Source organism: Haliotis rubra, unplaced genomic scaffold, assembly GCF_003918875.1.
Source record: "Haliotis rubra isolate DU_JTF1 unplaced genomic scaffold, ASM391887v1 Scf826, whole genome shotgun sequence".
NCBI classification, from domain to species: Eukaryota; Metazoa; Mollusca; class Gastropoda; order Lepetellida; family Haliotidae; genus Haliotis; species Haliotis rubra.
The window spans coordinates 42,232-59,259 of record NW_025767553.1 but is presented as its reverse complement, the minus strand read 5'-3'; the positions used below and the strand labels follow the sequence as shown (position 1 = coordinate 59,259).

At 39.4% G+C, this 17,028-nt stretch overlaps 2 protein-coding genes across 2 annotated transcripts; one reads left to right on the top strand and one right to left on the bottom strand.

Annotated features, from left to right (window-relative positions):
- The first annotated feature begins 3,545 nt into the window (after positions 1-3,545).
- Positions 3,546-9,996, top strand: LOC124262189 (geranylgeranyl transferase type-2 subunit beta-like). Its single transcript, XM_046696644.1, is given in 11 exon segments — positions 3,546-3,644; positions 4,377-4,484; positions 5,131-5,328; positions 5,442-5,531; positions 5,533-5,548; positions 6,156-6,208; positions 7,213-7,323; positions 7,561-7,672; positions 8,167-8,255; positions 8,923-8,997; positions 9,746-9,996. Coding segments are annotated over 11 exon segments (993 nt in total). The 5' UTR covers positions 3,546-3,641; the 3' UTR covers positions 9,884-9,996.
- A 1,641-nt stretch (positions 9,997-11,637) lies between these two features.
- Positions 11,638-15,087, bottom strand: LOC124262190 (MORN repeat-containing protein 5-like). The gene is made up of 3 exons (XM_046696645.1): positions 14,952-15,087; positions 13,168-13,299; positions 11,638-12,073 (listed from the first exon to the last, which is right to left on the bottom strand). Exons 1-3 carry the CDS (start codon positions 15,070-15,072, stop codon positions 11,988-11,990), a joined length of 339 nt encoding a protein of 112 aa, XP_046552601.1. The 5' UTR covers positions 15,073-15,087; the 3' UTR covers positions 11,638-11,987.
- Positions 15,088-17,028: the final 1,941 nt, after the last annotated feature.

The window sequence follows — 17,028 nt, the reverse complement described above, 5'->3', positions numbered from 1 at the left end:
GTTAGTATCAACCAATGATGTAATCACGTTTTGATCACGTGACGCCTTTAGAAATACTTTTAGAGTTACCTCCCTTCCCTCGTTCCGGGTCAAGGTCATGTCATCTTCCGTCTAAAGAAGAAAAGGGTGTCGTTGCTCTTAATTTCAGTCAATGAATACCAGTGAACCGCCAAACAGCCATTGTATTCTTACACGGGCCTTCTTACACTAACCTATTACGCGATGTTTTAATGTAATTTCCGAGTTAATGTGATTGTTGACCGAGTATGGATAGTACAACGGGCGGGATTGTTTTGGTATTCTGTTCTTTCCTCCAAGTGGCGAATACTAGTATCTCACTTTGAATGAATGAATGAATGAATGAACGAACGAACGGATGAATATGACGGAAACACAAAATTGTAAAACAAATCATTGCAAGCAGTTACTAACAGGATGCTCTTGCGTACTAAGACTAAAATTTAAAATGAAAACTCTGTTATTTAAAACAAATAAAGTAAATTTGACAATTTACAGAATTGACTTTTATAATTATTGCATTGAGGCAAAAACGTAAAGTCTATGTTCGTCTTTGATTGAGGGTGGTCCAGAAATCCACGTTGCATGGTTCAGGCAATGACGTAAATACGTATTTCCAGTTACCAATTCCATAAAACTGCATGACCTCTACGAAGTGGTAAGTATAAATTAAACAAAATTAAAAATAAAACACGTAATATTGTACTTTGTACAGCCTATGCAGATATTGCTAATACGCTTCGGTCAAGTCTCTGACGTTTAGCACTTTGATGTAACCAACGAGTATAGTGAGTGAGTGAGTTTAGTTTTACGACGCACTCAGCAATATTCCAGCTATATGGCGGCGGTCTGTAAATAATTGAGTCTGGACCAGACAATCCAGTGATCAACAGCAGGAACATCATTCTACGCAATTTGGATACGATGACATGTGTCAACCAAGTCAGCGAACCTGACCACCCGATCCCGTTAGTCGCCTCTAACGACAAGCATCGGTTACTGAAGATCAATTCTAACCCGGATTTTCAGGGGTCCGCACGAGTATAATGCTACATATTCTTTTCGAACCGGGATTCGAACCCACAATCACATTTTTCTTGCTTGTGCGTGGGAAGTAACTCTAGTCAGCGTCATGAACAAAGGTTCCATTAAAACAGAGATATCCGTTCATCCATTAATCTCTGGGATGTGATCCGTGATTTCTCGACAGTTTAGCATTAAAGTAGCCATGAATGTTGTGGACAACCTGGGAAAATATATAAACTTTCAGGTATGGCTGCAACGCAAAATATTGGGTTTTTTTAATTGGAGGCTAAATGTTTTTAAAGAAAAGTCTTGCAAAACGTTTTAATTTTGTGGTAGACGATTTCCTTCTCTATTTTCAACAGCCCCAGGCATAAATATGTTTTTCAAGTATATTCACAGACAATATATTCTTTTAGATAAAATTCAAGTTGGGGAGTATTCTTGGCTCTTGAGAACCTCTGCGATGAAGTATTATTCAAATACTCATTTCCAAAATGATTTGATCGCATCTTTGCTTAAACTGCCAAAATCATCACCCGTTTCACCAGTGAAAGAAACATGGAATCGTGATTGTAGAGTAAGTGAGTGAATATGGTTATAGCAATATTCGAGCAAGGTAACAGCGGAGGACACCAAAAATGGGGGTCGCACATTATATACCCGTGTTGGGAATCGATCCCAGACATTCAGAGTGACGAGGGAACACTTCAATCACAAGGATACCCCATCATCCCTCTTCATTGTAAAATGGAGTGATCGTCTTTGTCATGTTGCAGTGACGACAATGGATGCGATAATGCTGAAATTGAAAAAAACATTTCGGAAAATGATGTCATTGCAGAGTTTAGGTGGCTTTGGGTAATTTTACGTCGTCAGTCAAAATACGTTTCATAATGAAAATATAAACCTCATGAAGACCTGGATTAGAACTAGTCTTCAGTAACCCATGCTGGTCGTGAGAGGCGACTAACGGGATCGGGTGGTCAGGCTCGTTGACTTGACACATGTCATCGTATCCCAATTGCAGATGGATGGATGCTCATGATGCTGATCACTGGATTGTCTGGTCCAGACTCACATATACTCATGCCAATAATGGTTGTCACCCCTCCCACCCCAACCCCCCCACCTCACACCCCCTCTCCAATTAAAAAATTGAAGGGGGTGGCAACCATTATTGGCATGAGTATACTTACAGACCGCCGTCGTATAGCTAGAATATTGCTGGGTGAGGCGTTAAACGTCAAACCAACCAACTATAACCAGGGATACTCTACAACCTTATATAGTCTCCCTGCTATAACTTAGCATATATCTTGTTTAGTGACAATACTAGTGCCTGCTATAACGAAACATATGTTGTAGAGTGATCATCGTGTATTATCGTAACATACCAAATAGAATATGACACCGCCACACTCAGTGGTAATGGGATGACTCGAAGCCCTGCTACATACTCCCAGCCAACAGTAAGGCGCGTCCCGTGTCGCATCGGAGGTACAAAAAGTATTCGGACACTTGACGTAATTTCCATAGACTTACATGTTATTTCAGTGTAGCATAACTAATTTTCATGAAGTGATTTTAGGATGGATCTTTGTAAAATTTGACAGACAAATTTGAAATCATCTCTGCTTTGCGCACATAATTTAAGTTTAATTTTCCGACCACTATTAAACTAATGACATCACATTTATCAACTTACGTATGGTTCGACAATCCACAGTCCCACAGGCCGCAATGTTGAAGGAGTTCACGGCACAGTACACATGTTGATTCAATTCTTGCCATTCGATAAATAAGCAACGGAAAATTAAACAGAAATTATGTGATTGTAGGTAAGATGATTCCTCACAAATGTGCAAAATTTGACTTGGATCTTACCAAAATTTAATTCAAGAAAGTTATTTATGCTACACTAAATTAACATGCAAGTCTATGGAAATTACGTCAAGTGTCCGAATACTTTTTGCACGACTGCGAGAGTGGGATGCGAACCACGGACTTTCTGATATGTTCAATGTGCATGCATCTTTTCCACATGTTAACCCCATCAGATGACATGGTACCTGAAACGCATTGTTACTGACGTTTTGCAAAATATTTCAATCATTGAAAGAATAATCAAAACTTGGCGGTCGCTTTTCGTTATAGTAATGTACATGATAGTTTCGTAAATTTGGGAACTGCTGTGGAAACTATACTATATTTGTCACGACGATACTCACAGTACATGGCAATAAAACGTAGTTTCGGTGGAAACCAGAGACTCTCACGGAGAAGAAAATGTGAACGTTTCTAATATTCTTTCGGCTTGTGAGAAATTGACATTTACACATGAGAGGTGTTTTGACTTCATAATGATGCTAGCAGACTACTTTTAATCCAATTCATTGCTGGTTTATCATGCAATTTCATTCATGATTTAGTTTTAAAGAGTTCGTTTTTCTTTTTGCTAGCGGTTGTAAACATACATATCATGGATACTTACCTCCCTTGGAATGAGAAAATTTACCTCCCCTGTCGATGACTACATTTACTGTTTATAGACAAAGCGTAGTTATCAACAATAAACAGTAGCATTTAACAACAGAAAAATGGTAAGTTAATCATCTTGCTACGATAAGGACAATTAGCAACAATTCTCAATCGGAATAGTTCACTGATTTGGGTTTGTGGTGATATCGCGTTACATGGTGTGCAGTTTTCGATCATTTCTTGGTTGGATTTCTGGTTGTGGTCAGTGTGGAATATCGATTGTCAGTTGAGGTATACAAAAACGGGTATAAGTATACGTTACATATTTACTTCACTTTACGGTATGTCATTGTAAACTGAAACTTGCTCATGAGATATGACGATAACGAAATATGGTTACACTTTGGCTAAGAGTAAGACTTTTCGGTTAGTTAGCCGAGAGCCGCGATGCAGGGCCATGTCTTGACTGTATAGGACCGCATCGCGGCTCTCGGCTAGCTAAGAGTAAGACTTTTCGGTTCAGTGAGGACGGCTTCGGTAAAGAGGTACAGGATTATCGAGTGCATAGCAGTGGGCCATAACAACTAATTGATGACATGAACAATTGTCAGTGGCATCATCATTAATAGAAAGTATATTGTTTTTATTCTACTACTATTTACAAATCTGGTACGACCTGAAAATGGCAGATTTCTGCTTGGCCTAACCCTTATAATGCCAAACTATGGAGCAGTTTCGCTAGAACTAACGCCATAGCATATGTATTAACTTCACTTCATGTGATTCAAATTGTACTAACTAACCTCTTTGTAATGGAAGTATACCCTTTAACTCCTCTCTGTTTGATGCAACAGGGGACTCCCATCAAGGATGTGACAATCCCGGACAGTGCTCCCAACACCCTGCTGCTTCAGAAACATGCTGATTACATTGCTGCATATGGTGCAAAAAAGGATGATTATGTAAGTTATTCATGATCATCATGTACAGAGAAATTGTGACATGCCCTATGAAATATACGAGAGCGGAAGGTCGCGGGTTCGATCCCCGACCGCGTCATACCACAAGACGTTAAAATATAGTACTTGTTGGTCCCTGCCTGGCGCTAAGCATTAATGGGTACAACAAGGACTGGTCGGCTCGGAGTCAGTATACTGTGTCTGAGTGGGGTATTCATGCTTCACTGCGGCATGATATCTCAGTGAGCTAGCACTATAAAACCAGCTTAAGTCTGGGCTAGTACAAGCAGCCGCACATACATATACACACACATGCACGTCGTCATATGAGCGAAATATTCTCAAGCAGGACGTTAAACCCAATTTCACCTCACCTCATCATGTACAGAGAAATTATGACATGCCCTATGAAATATACACTGGATCATTTCATTATCTGACAGAAACTAGACATACTTTACCACCCAGTGTATTAACAGTTGATGGAAGAATGTTGTGTGTGCATATCAGGTTATTTAGCAAGTATATTTTCATGTTCACTGACCAAAGTTTAAGTTTGAAAGAACCACAAAATTTAAAAAAAGGGAGGGACGAAGTTTTGTTTTGAATTTTTGATTTTTTTTTACAAGAATGTTTGCTTCTGTTTCAGGAATATATTATGACAGAATACCTGCGTATGAATGGTATTTACTGGGGGCTGACGGCCATGTCTCTTGCTGGGCAGCTTGACCGAATGGACAAAGCTGAAGTTCTTGAATTTGTTAAACAGTGTCAGCACGAATGTGGAGGCATTAGCTGTAGTGTGGGGCATGATCCTCATCTACTGTGTACACTCAGTGCCGTACAGGTAGGATCATCTTATGGTTTTTCAATAACTCCGAGCAGTAACTTTATTTCAACATTTGATCAGTATGTAGATTGTAAGAATGAATGGGTTTCTGATGGTGATGTTATCTACAGATACTGACTTTGTATGGATCACTGGACACCATCAACACTGACCGGGTGGTGGACTGGGTCAAGAGCCTGCAGCAAGAAGATGGCAGCTTCATCGGGGGATAAGTGGGGTCAGTTACTTGACATGTTTAGTCGTTTTAGAGTATATGGTTTACAGATATACATACCAACCCCAAAACCAATAATGAGATAAAAATACCTAAAACATCACACTTTAAAATTTGAACATTCCTGTTACAGATATGAAAATATTTTTCATCTTATTGGTTCCTATTGGGATCCTATTTTTTAAGAACAAAATAGAAAAACTTCAGATTGTAATGAACACATGTCTGAATCCTTGGTTGACACATGTCATCGTATCCCAATTGTGTAGATCGATGCTCATGCTGTTGATCACTGGATTGTCTGGTCCAGACTGAATTATTTCCAGATCGCCGCCATATAGCTGGAATATACAGTGAGACCTCGGATATCCGGACACATTCGTTTTGAGTGCGTCGTAAAACTTAACTCACACACTCACTAACACTCAGGTGAATTCCTGCTCTTTGGGACTTTATTAATATAATTTGATGCCATATTTTCTTGAGTATTAAACATAATACTCTGATGATTTGATATCTTGCTGCAGATTAAAGATGGTACAGTCCCTATATGGGTGCACTGTGTCCATTTCTGGTATCCCCGGTGTTCAATGTTCTTCTTCTGTTGCAGGTGAAGTTGACACACGGTTCTCCTTCTGTGCTGTCGCCTGCCTGTCACTGCTGGTATGTTTGTTGTTTATTGTCTAGTCATATATATATACATATATATATATATCCATTTGTATGAATCTGTAAATCACCTGTCATGACAGGCATGGGTTGCTAAGGACAAATTCTGACCCAGATCTTCATGGGTAATGGCTGTTGTATATGAGAGAGAAAGGAGATAGTGAGGCTCACCATTACATTATCCGAGATCCTAGATTATCTAATAATAATAATAATAATAATAATAATGTGTCCATTTATATAGCGCCAAACTCCACACTAGGTATGCTCATATAGCTAACAATCAAGGCACAGCACATTATTACCCTGGATAACCCAAGCTGCCTGTTAGGCTAGAAGGTTATAGTCATATGACTTTTTCCACGGGTACCCCATTTTCCTGCTGGGTGAACAGAGGCAAATTTGAACAAACTCACTTGCCTAAGGTCCCATGTATCACATGTGCTTCGTTGTGGGGCAGGACTCAAGTCCTAGAAACTCTCAGGAGTCAAGCTGCCAAACACGGTCACCCATCCAAAAGGACTCTCCGTTCTGTTTCAATACCCTCAGACCATTTGCAACCTTACTTCGTTTTTAACCTGATTAGTATGAATGCCATTTGATGATGATATTTGTGGAGGCATGTACAATATGAATTTATATAGTGTCCCCCTGCATGTCATGTACAAAATCGTCCGCGATCACGGCTGAGATATTGCCGAATGACGTTAAATATTAACTTCCTCACTCACTGGTATAAGTGCTCATGTACAAAATATGTGACACAAAATTTTTTACCTCCCCCCTAGTCCATGTGTACAAAACTGATGACACCCCCACCTCCCCAGAAGAAAATGGGTGACCCCACCTTCAAATCATCATCACACCCCCTAGCCATGAATTATGGATGGTCCCTTATGACAGTTGTAATTGACCAAAAATTAAAGTTTGACATCAGCTGAGCTGGTGACCCTTGTTCCCCAGTTTAATTATTGTTATATTTCCTGTTTTCTTTTCAGGGGAAGTTGAACGCCATTAATGTAGACAAGGCTGTCGACTTTGTGTTGTCCTGTATGAACTTTGATGGAGGGTTCGGTTGTCGGCCTGGTAGCGAGTCCCACTCGGGGCAGGTCAGTAAATGCTTTATCTGATGAAACTGTGATTCAAGTACTTCTTGGGTTAAGTCAAATTTCGGGATTTGAACCCACACCAGAGATATTAACCCAGGATTTAAACTGGCATGGTTGAGTGGTTTATCATATGACACCATGCTCCTTATGCACTTGGATGTAGTTTTGTTGGTTACAGGTAGTTGAGTAGGCTTCTCTGTTTGCGATACTGATGGAAGGGAGATAACTCTGTTTCAGATCTACTGTTGTGTAGGGATGTTGGCGATCACAGGACGACTCCATCACATCAACGCCGACCTCCTGGGGTGGTGGCTGTGTGAGCGACAGTTGCCGTCTGGGGGTCTTAATGGTGAGACGACTACATCACACAGTAACACTTACTTTATTGCTAAGATTACACAACATTCAGCTCACTTTGAATGTTCCAGGTGACACAACCAACAAGATCACGAGGATCTTGATCTCTTGAGAACACTGAAACGTCACCAAAAATCATTCGGCTACTGTTCTGTCAGTTGCAATACTCCAGATTTGTGGAGGGGCGGTTGTTAGCCTAGAGGTTAAAGCCTTTGCTTGTCATGCCAAAGACCCGGATTAGATTCCCGACATGGGTACAATGTGTAAAGTCTGGCGTCTCCATGCCATGATATTTGTGGAATAATGCTGAAAGGGGCGTAATACCACACCCAGTCGACTCAGTTTGTTTCTTTCACTGGTAAATCGGCAATTTGGCTTTTACCAACAGTAGACTTCTTGTGATCACATGTACAGACCTGTAATGTTCTAAAATTATCACTGCTATTGTTCTTTCACTGATGTGAACTTATTTCTCCTTTCTTCAAGGTCGGCCAGAGAAGCTTCCTGATGTCTGCTATTCCTGGTGGGTGCTGGCATCTCTCAAGATCATCGGCAAACTGCACTGGATTGACAAGGTAACAGCAGTTTGATGCAGCTGGTCATGTCAGTACACTGCCTGTGTGTTAACTGGAGAAGTTCATAGACTTTGTTTGTTGATGGAGCATCAGTGGCCCAGTCTTCTCTGGTGCTGTAATTTGCAGTGCTACTAGAAAACACAGTTGAGGTGGAATACTTGCCGGCAAGTTATATAGATTCTTTATGTGTGATGAACACGAGTGAAACATTTTTGGATATCAACTTCTATATTTGTTAAACACTTTGTTACTTCAGTAAGAATTAACCCCAAAACATTGTTGTCCGACTTCCATTTTTGTGGAAGCCGCAGGGGCTGGGTGGGTTAGACGGCTGACTTCGTGTGCTGGCGATTAGCTGACTCTGTGGGAGAATCCTGGAATCTAGAATGTACTTTACTAGGAAAGAGTAATCCCAAATAACATGAGTTACATTTGACCACTTTCTAAATGACATTGTGTGTTTCAAATAAAGAAGTTGATATCCAAAAATTCTTTGATGGGATTATTTAGAGTTACCTCCCTTTGTAAACCATTCTTGTTTCTATACACTGTTCACATGCTGTAGAATGTCTCCAAGGATAGAGGTATGTTTTATTACATCTTTGTAATTATGTAATCACTGATGTTGTTCAGATGTACTGTAACTATTTGACTGATTTCATTGCAGGACAAGTTGATTCAGTTTATCCTGGCATGCCAGGACGAGGAGACAGGAGGATTTGCGGACCGGCCAGGGGACATGGTGGGTATATCCAGCTTTCAGTGTAAACAGCATCAGCTGGACAGTCTTCCAAACTAAGTTTTGGGCTCGATCCCGGTACCTCAAGCCTGATGGATCACTATAGTCCGTTTGGCTCAAAAAGCGGACCGATGAATTGCAATCTAACTTCGAAAACTAATAAACATATAATACTCAATGAAACGCTGATCATAATCAAAACATTAGACCTACTCTGTGATTTGTTTTCAGAATTTATGTTCTAAAATTAAAAAGTTGTTTAACAAACTATCATTAAAATTTTGACACAGTTCACCATTTATTCTGAGGGAGGAGTGCAGAGAAAGGGACAGCCAGGTGTTAGAGAAGCACGTGCACAAGTGCCGGCGTTATTGATTCATTAACTTGTGCTGTGCGTCTCCATCCTTTCTCACACACCTGGCTGCCTCTTTCTCTGCACTTTCGTCCCTCGTCACATATAGTGAATTGTGTCGATATTTTAATGATAGTTTGTTAAACAACTTTTTATTTTTAGGACATAAATTCTGCAAAAACCTCACAGAGTTGGTCTGAGGTTTTGATTATGATCAGTGTTTCATTGAGTATTTTATGTTTATTAGTTTTGAGTTAGATTGCAATTCATCGGTCCGCTTTGAGCCTGATGGATCACTAGCCTGGAGCCTTAGATAGCTCGCCCACCACGCCCCCAATGACTTTGAATTTGTTCATTAATCATTTTACTTCATGTTGATACTCTGATGTCTGATTTCAGGTGGACCCGTTTCACACACTGTTCGGCGTTGCAGGATTGTCTCTTATGGGGGACACAACAATCCGCCCCGTCAATCCCATCTTCTGTATGCCGGAGGAAACGATTAGGAAGGTTGGGATCCAACTGGACCTGTTATGATGCTCACATTCCTTGTCTCACAACATGTTCATACTAGGCCGTGTTCCACAATAAGGCTGCTGCCGAGCGTCATGTCAACACGGACTGTCGTAGCATCATGCTCATGGAAATGGCTCCTATGCTGTCATTGTACAAAACAACCTCTGTCAGCGTCAGTGTTAAGTGATGTGAGTTACAATCATCTTAGTGATAAAGTAGCCTGTGCCCGTTCAATGAAGTGATTGAGTAAGAGGATCGTAACTCCCATACTTTGACATAGACATACGACCGTTGTAGCGCTACGATTGCTTTGTGGAATGGGGTCCACAAACTAACCTTAGCCCTACAGTTGTCATAGTCTGTGTAAAAGTATGCCTTAGCACTTTGAATTTCTACGTCTGTGTGTTACGATAAGTCTTAATGTGAAGATGGCTTTGTGGAACTCATCCTTGGTCATGCAGTGTAAAATATCTGTGTGGAAGTATGTCTTAGCACTAGGATTGTCTATGTATGTGTGTTACGATACATCTTAACACTAAGATGGCTACATCTTAACGCCAAGATGGCTTTGTGGAACTCATCCTTGGTCATGCAGTGTAAAATATCTGTGTGGAAGTATGTCTTAGCACTAGGATTGTCTATGTATGTGTGTTACGATACATCTTAACGCTAAGATGGCTTTGTGGAACTCATCATCGGTCATCCAGTGTAAAATATCTGTGTGGAAGTATGTCTTAGCACCATGATTGTCTATGTATGTGTGTTACGATACATCTTAACGACTAAGATGGCTTTGTGGAACTCATCCTCGGTCATCCAGTGTAATATATCTCCTTTCTCTAACAACATGTACCTGGATCCATTGCCAACACGTCATCTTGGACGTGATATCTTTTTTTTGTGAGAGTTATTTGATTGGACAGCTATTTTTAGCATTACATCATTCAGAGTTATTTGATTGGACAGCTAATTTTAGCATTACATCATTCAGAGTTATTTGATTGGACAGCTATTTTTAGCATCACATTATTCAGAGTTATTTGAGTGGACAGCTATTTTTAGCATTGCATCATTCAAACATTGTTCAAAACAAAGGCGCGCTGTGGGGAATAAGCACAATACAAAGATACCGTCAAGCTGGTTTCATAAAGTGATTTGTAGCACTATGGCGGTCTAGTCTATAGTAACGTGTGAGCGTTATGTTCTATCATGTTAAACACCACATTGTTTGATGTGTTGCAGCATATGGGCCCAGGGTTTTTATTCAGATTCACAATATATATGGATCATCAAAGATTTCATTGGGGGCACTCTATAGAGACCGAAATGACTTTCCATTCAGTACCGCCAAATATCGGAAAAAGTAGATCCGGCAGTTGTGCAATGCTGATAACTGATATTGGAGTGCATGCAGAAATAGCTAAGCTTGCTGTATTGCACGGCTGTTTTGCTAGCATAAAATGAGATGGGTGTGTAATAAATATATAACTCCCTGGATTACTGATGATGCTGCCTTGTCTTTGAAACTTCCAGGATTATTTTGTGAAAAGTTCCACATTTCCACATACGCATGTCAAGGTTCTGTGCAGATGTTTTTGTGTCCCATATGTTGAATTTTTGTGCTAAAATGCTTTGTGCTAAAATGCTTTTAGAATATCGGCATGAGGGATGTCACCAACTACGAATTCTGACCTTGGATCCTCTATTGATGATATTCATTTAAATCATGTACCTGAATAGATCCGATGTTGAAACAAATTACATAAATACAAACATGACTGTACATTTGCGATTATTTATTCATATCTCTTCAAATATACACAAATAAATATACATATTTACAAATCTCGTATAATGTGCTTTCTTTGTACAGGATGGATTCATTAGAAAAGTAAGTAACGAAAATTGCAGTATAGATTAGAAAAGTACTTAAGAATTATAAAAACTTTTGTAGAAATATTCAAAATTTGGTGTAAAGAAGAATTTTAGCCTTTCAGGAAATCGACTCCAAATTTAAGATAAATATATCTTTGTATTAAAATCTGCAATAGGGCATGTTTCAAATATAAACTGTTAGAATAGTTGACTGAAAGTGTGTGGTAGAGACTGATGAAGAAGTAGAGCATCATGCTGTGGCCTTAGCTGTGTAGCCGACGTACTCGTCCCAGCCCTTCCGGCACGTCTTCACAATCCAGTCATGCTCATCATCATCTGAACAGAAACAAGAGTGTTGTCATCATGTATTTTGAATACCGAAAACAGTTACAAGTTTGCTTAAATCCAAAATTATTCTGATGCAACTTATGCTGAGATTATTGTATTGGTTATGGTGGTTGGAATATGTGCACTTGAGTGACTGTTGTTTTCGTTCACATTCAGCAACATTCAAGCTCTGTATCGATGGCTTGAAATGATTTAGAGAGGTTTTAAGCTGCTTTCAGCAATATTCCAGCAATATCATGGAAGGGGACACAAGAAATGGGCTTCACACATTGTACCCATTTGGGGAATCAATCCTGGACCTATGGAGTGAACACTTAACCACTTGCTACCTCCCAACCCTATGCTGGTATAGCTGCCATGCCACACCTCATGGATTTGCTAAATTCATGGTTGAATGATTCACTGCCTTGACATGCCATGTTTTCCGTGTATTACTGAAACTGAATTGCTGTTCCTAATCCTAATCCTTCACCTCCTTAACCCTGGAACAAAATGGCTTCATGGCAGGCAGCAGTATGGAAGCCTTTAGACTAACAACTAGTCTCTGAAATGAACATATTTTACTGAAAAAAGTTCATAGTAAAAAAAAAAAATATAATGAAAACTTCTCATTGCTGAGACTTTCTTCATTTTCAGAACCCATTTCTGGTGTCCAAATTTCATTGATATTGCTGGAATATTGTAGAAATGCGTAAAACCAAACTCAGTCAGTCAGTCATTTTCAGAAGCTGAGGAAATCTAGATTTGCCACATTTTCTAGACTTGCGTGGGCTTTCTTGGACATATTTGCTTCAGGGTCTGTACAACAGACTACGGAAGCCTTGAACAGTTGAACTCCTGCCTGCCACACATTATTTGAAAGTGTGAATAAAATGTAAACAATATGTGTAAAGTTTTCCATCAATGTGAGTGTGGCACAATACTTCAAACCTGATGGAGTTCAGTGACATTCCTGAGTGAAGTTGATATTTGTTATTTTCTTACAATGACAATAGTATAAACTTATCGCGAAAATATGATTTGTCCCTTGGTTTGTTCAGCTGTCAGTATAAACTCTGTGATTATCAAACCTAACGACTCACCAGCATTCCTCAAGAACTTGTGATTATAATCAACAACTACACGGGACACGGGATTGTAGAACCCATCACCACAGTCATAGCAGCCTTCGGGGATGTCCCGCGGCGGCACCCGGTTCGTCAGCTGAGATCGACCTGAAATGGATTGTATGTTAATATGCTGAATTTCATACTGATAGCTTGTTATTCCAATCTTGGATGGTGGCCACTAGACTGAAGCCTGAGTGTTGCTAAATGCTGTTTGCTGTTTGGTCTAGTAAGCTGAGCTGATACAAGTCCACATGAAAACACTAAAACCTATAGAAAATGATGTTATGAAACATGTTTATTCCAGCAGACAGAAATATGGGGGAACAGACAGTTATTCTCATAAAACAAAACACTGACTGGGATTTGAATCCATGTTCACAGATTCCTGGCATGCCAAAGGGATGCAAGTCATGGATAATAACTTTTGGTGCTGGCTTAGGTGACCCACATCAATAAAAAACTTTCTCCAGTGGTGCTACGAAAGAGTCTAGCTCCATTAGAATACCCGGTACTAGCTGTGTATTAGTATGGGTTGACCAACATACACATTTATATGCATGGTGTAATATATGTTACAATAAAACTAGACCTGGTTGCCTTTACCCGAGTTCAGTACCTATCCACAGAGGTACAGATAAGCTGCATATCTGCGTAAGTTATGGAAATATTTATGTGAAAACTCAATTCCTATTAAGTCTGTTGCGTTTAAGTATGCTTGAATTTTTGTAAATACTCAATAAATGCAATCTTACATGTGTACACACAAAAATGTCAATTCTTAGCTTCCGTACGTGTGGATAGATAAAATAACTGAGTTATATTGAGAGGTTCTATTTCGGGGCCCCGTTCCTCAAAGCGATCGTAGCGCTACGACAGTCGTAAGCCTATGTTAAAGTATGGGAGTTACAATCATCTTAGCGCGCTACGATCGCTTTGAGGAACGGGGCCCAGGACATGAACTTGACAACTTGCAGTCTTTCTTTGTGTTTCTCATATTACAGATAAAATATAAATAATAAACACTAACATTTAAACTTTATTATATTTTAAAAATTAATGGAAAATGAAAAATACCCAATTGAGCCTGAGAGAGGTGAGTACAATTTATTTGGTTACTCAAAGGAAAATTAGGATACCCAATTGAGATGAACAGAAGCGAGTACATAACTCAATGACCCCAAAAGTTATCTGTAGCTCTGTATCCACACAAGCGAAAGGAAGCACACACAGGTTTGGTTGGTTTGTTGTTTAACACCGCACTCAGCAATATTCCAGATATTTAGCGGTTGTCTGTAAATAAGCGAGTCTGGACCAGACAATCCAGTGGTCAACAGCACGAGCATCAGTCTACACAAATAGGATACAATAACATGTTTCAACCAACTCAGCAAGCCTGACCATCCAATACTGTTAGATGCCACTCGCTACAAGCATGTGTTGCTGAAAACCAAATCTAACCAGGATCTTCACGACTTGAAGCCAAAGAAGCACACAGAGTTGATATTGTAAGGTGTGCAGGTACCAGTGTGTGAAATAGCCACTGGCCTGCTGGCCCATAGCTAGTAAACATCCAGTTGAGCCAGTAAATCTCCAGTAACTGACCCGACTGGCTAGTGAATTTTCATGGGGCAATTTTGTAAATACATGTATATCACTCTCTCTGACTTGTTAAGATATAATCGACTTTTAATTCGTGAAAGATTATGCCCTGCTAAAAAAATATTTAGAAACTATTTCGCACACTGGCAGGGACGTACCAGCTGGTTTGAGTCCATTGCAGATTTCAGTGTAGAACCTTCTGTCATAGCCATCGCAGTACTCCCACTTGTCTTCCTCGTACCCAAGGCCGTCCGAGAACGTGTACTTTCCCTGTTGCATGGGGAACAATGATTACTGATAGAACACGTTCAGAGTGATACAGAACACTTCGATAAACTCTGCAGTCTGCAGTATTCCAGTAATGCCATGGTATACACTTATCTTGATTAGCAAACTTGGGACTAATCTAAAGACACAGTCTCCTCTGACAAGCTTGCAAACCCTTTCACATGTCATCACAGATATTAAAGATATCATAGAATTGAAAATTTCATTGCATGTAGAAATAATAATAGTTCTTTTAAAAACATGGCTCCCACTGTCTATATTGTTTTGGAGAATGTGCCTAATAGTTATAATATTTATGAGTGATGTGCTTAGAGTGCATGTATGGAAGTGTTCACAAAAGCCATATCTTAATCCATTGCCATAACTTATGAAAGTATTCATGTTGTTTTGAATAAGAAGCTCTTGTCCTCTTTTTGGTCTGTTTAGCAAGATCTATTCTATCACTTCTTTATATAAGACAATGTCAGCAAAATTGTAATTTGATTGAACTGGAATAAATTTTTTTTCAAAAGTCCTAAAATAACAACTTGAGACTATATAGTATGTGTATTGTGGCATATTTCTAGCATTACCTGTGGAGCAATGGCAGTCAAATCCAAAATACCCCAAGATTTCTTAATAACTGTCAGTAAGTTGGAGAATTCAATTTCAATGAGTGAGTGAGTTTAGTTTTGCACTGCTTTTAGCAATATTCCAACAATATCCGGCAGGGGACAGCAGAAATGGCTTCACACGTTGTACCCATGTGAGGAATCGAAACCTGGGTCTTTAGCGTAATGTCAACATGAATGCTTTCACCACTAGTCCCACGTTGCCTGGCCATTGGTAAAAACTACCCAGTGGGTCTGAGAAAATAATTCCATTTCAAACATTGATTCAATAATAACAATGTTTCCATAATGTCAGGATCATACTATTTGTGTCCACTACAAATCACAACTTACCTCCATTAAAGTTAGCATTTTATAAGCTGAACATGTTTACAATTGTTATTCAATTGATAATCGAGACAATTGATGTTGTTGGTGTCCGAAAACCACATAACACAAGGATAAGACTTTTGATGTTGATGTTCAAGTCTGTATGTTTATGGAAACATGGATATTCCAATTTCAGTGTTTTAGTCATATTAAAACAAGATACAAATGGGAATATGTTTACTGCTTATTTTGTTGTTTATCTTGTGTAGTTATGTAAGATCATCAAATATGGATATATGTCCAGTAAACTACAGTGTTATATCTCTGTTTCACTTTCGCATGAAATGGAAATCTACAGTCAAAACTAGATGTTTATCTACTGAAATTTGATTTGCTGAGATTAATAAATAGAGAGAGAGTTACTCGAACTATTTCAATTTCTATAAAACCTACCTCCATGTCACGGATGGTCATTTTCACAATCTTCATATTGTGTTGTCAATTGGTCAAACAGTAGCACCGGCAATAATCAATGATGATGGTTTGTTAACATCCACCTCAAGATCGTTTCCGTGCATCCAATGGCCAGCGTCATGAGAACGGATTCACGAAATGACAAGCCACTGAGCGTCAGCTCGAACTGCTCACCCATTCACAAAACACGAGTACCCTCAACCCCAACAAAATCAAAATTACAAACTGACATGCATACCTCACCCTAAATATACATTCAGTAAAGCTAGAACAGGTATAAAAAAAAAGATCAATGAACTTATTTCAGTTTTGGAATATTATACGCCTGGAGCAAATTTACTTTGTAAAAAGATGGGGGTACGGGCTTTCCCACAATTATCTCCATTCACTTTGAGGCATCAAAACTATAATAAATAGTTACCGTCCATTTTCGTGATCTCCCCTTGTAGCTGCTTCCCGTGTGTACTCCATCTCGAGCTACAGGTGTTGTCATAGCAATCTCGCGAGAGATCGCGACCTTATAGGACATGAAGCGCGACTAAGGGAAGCTACT